This window comes from Cynoglossus semilaevis, chromosome 17 (assembly GCF_000523025.1).
Source record: "Cynoglossus semilaevis isolate Cse_v1.0 chromosome 17, Cse_v1.0, whole genome shotgun sequence".
Taxonomy (NCBI): domain Eukaryota; kingdom Metazoa; phylum Chordata; class Actinopteri; order Pleuronectiformes; family Cynoglossidae; genus Cynoglossus; species Cynoglossus semilaevis.
This window is the reverse complement of record NC_024323.1, coordinates 15811191-15811552: the sequence shown is the minus strand read 5'-3', so window position 1 is coordinate 15811552 and position 362 is coordinate 15811191. Positions and strand designations below refer to the sequence as shown.

General features: G+C 62.7%; 1 protein-coding gene across 1 annotated transcript in view; it reads right to left on the bottom strand.

The window, feature by feature from the left end:
- Positions 1 to 362, bottom strand: part of LOC103393678 (protein CYR61) — a 6530-nt gene that overhangs the window by 3982 nt on the left and 2186 nt on the right. The window contains exon 2 of the mRNA XM_008330727.3: positions 1 to 194. This exon is cut by the window's left edge and continues 14 nt beyond it. Within this exon, the coding sequence (XP_008328949.1) occupies positions 1 to 194 (194 nt within the window). The remainder of the gene's footprint in view (positions 195 to 362) is intronic.

The following is a 362-nucleotide window of genomic DNA, read 5'->3' as shown; positions in this document are numbered from 1 at the left end:
CGGCCCACGTCGTTGCCGTAGTTACACTCCAGGCCTCTGTGGTGGTCACAGGGTCGCCCCTCGTGGCAGTCCTGGTTGAGCTGGGCCGCACACACCTTACAGCAGCCGCAGCCGTCGGGGACAGAGCTCACTCCTGGGGGGCACGATGGGGGCCCAGCTGGACACTCACAGACCACCGGGCAGCCTGCAGTCACCTACAGGGGGGAGGCACGGGTGAGGGTGAGGGTGAGGGTGAGGGTGAGGGTGAGGGTTTATGTTCAATACAACTGCATCTGAAGATTAAAGAAAGAAACAGCAGCAGCAGGAGGAGCAGCAGCAGGAGGAGCAGCAGGAGGAGGAGGAGCAGGAGGAGCAGCAAGAGG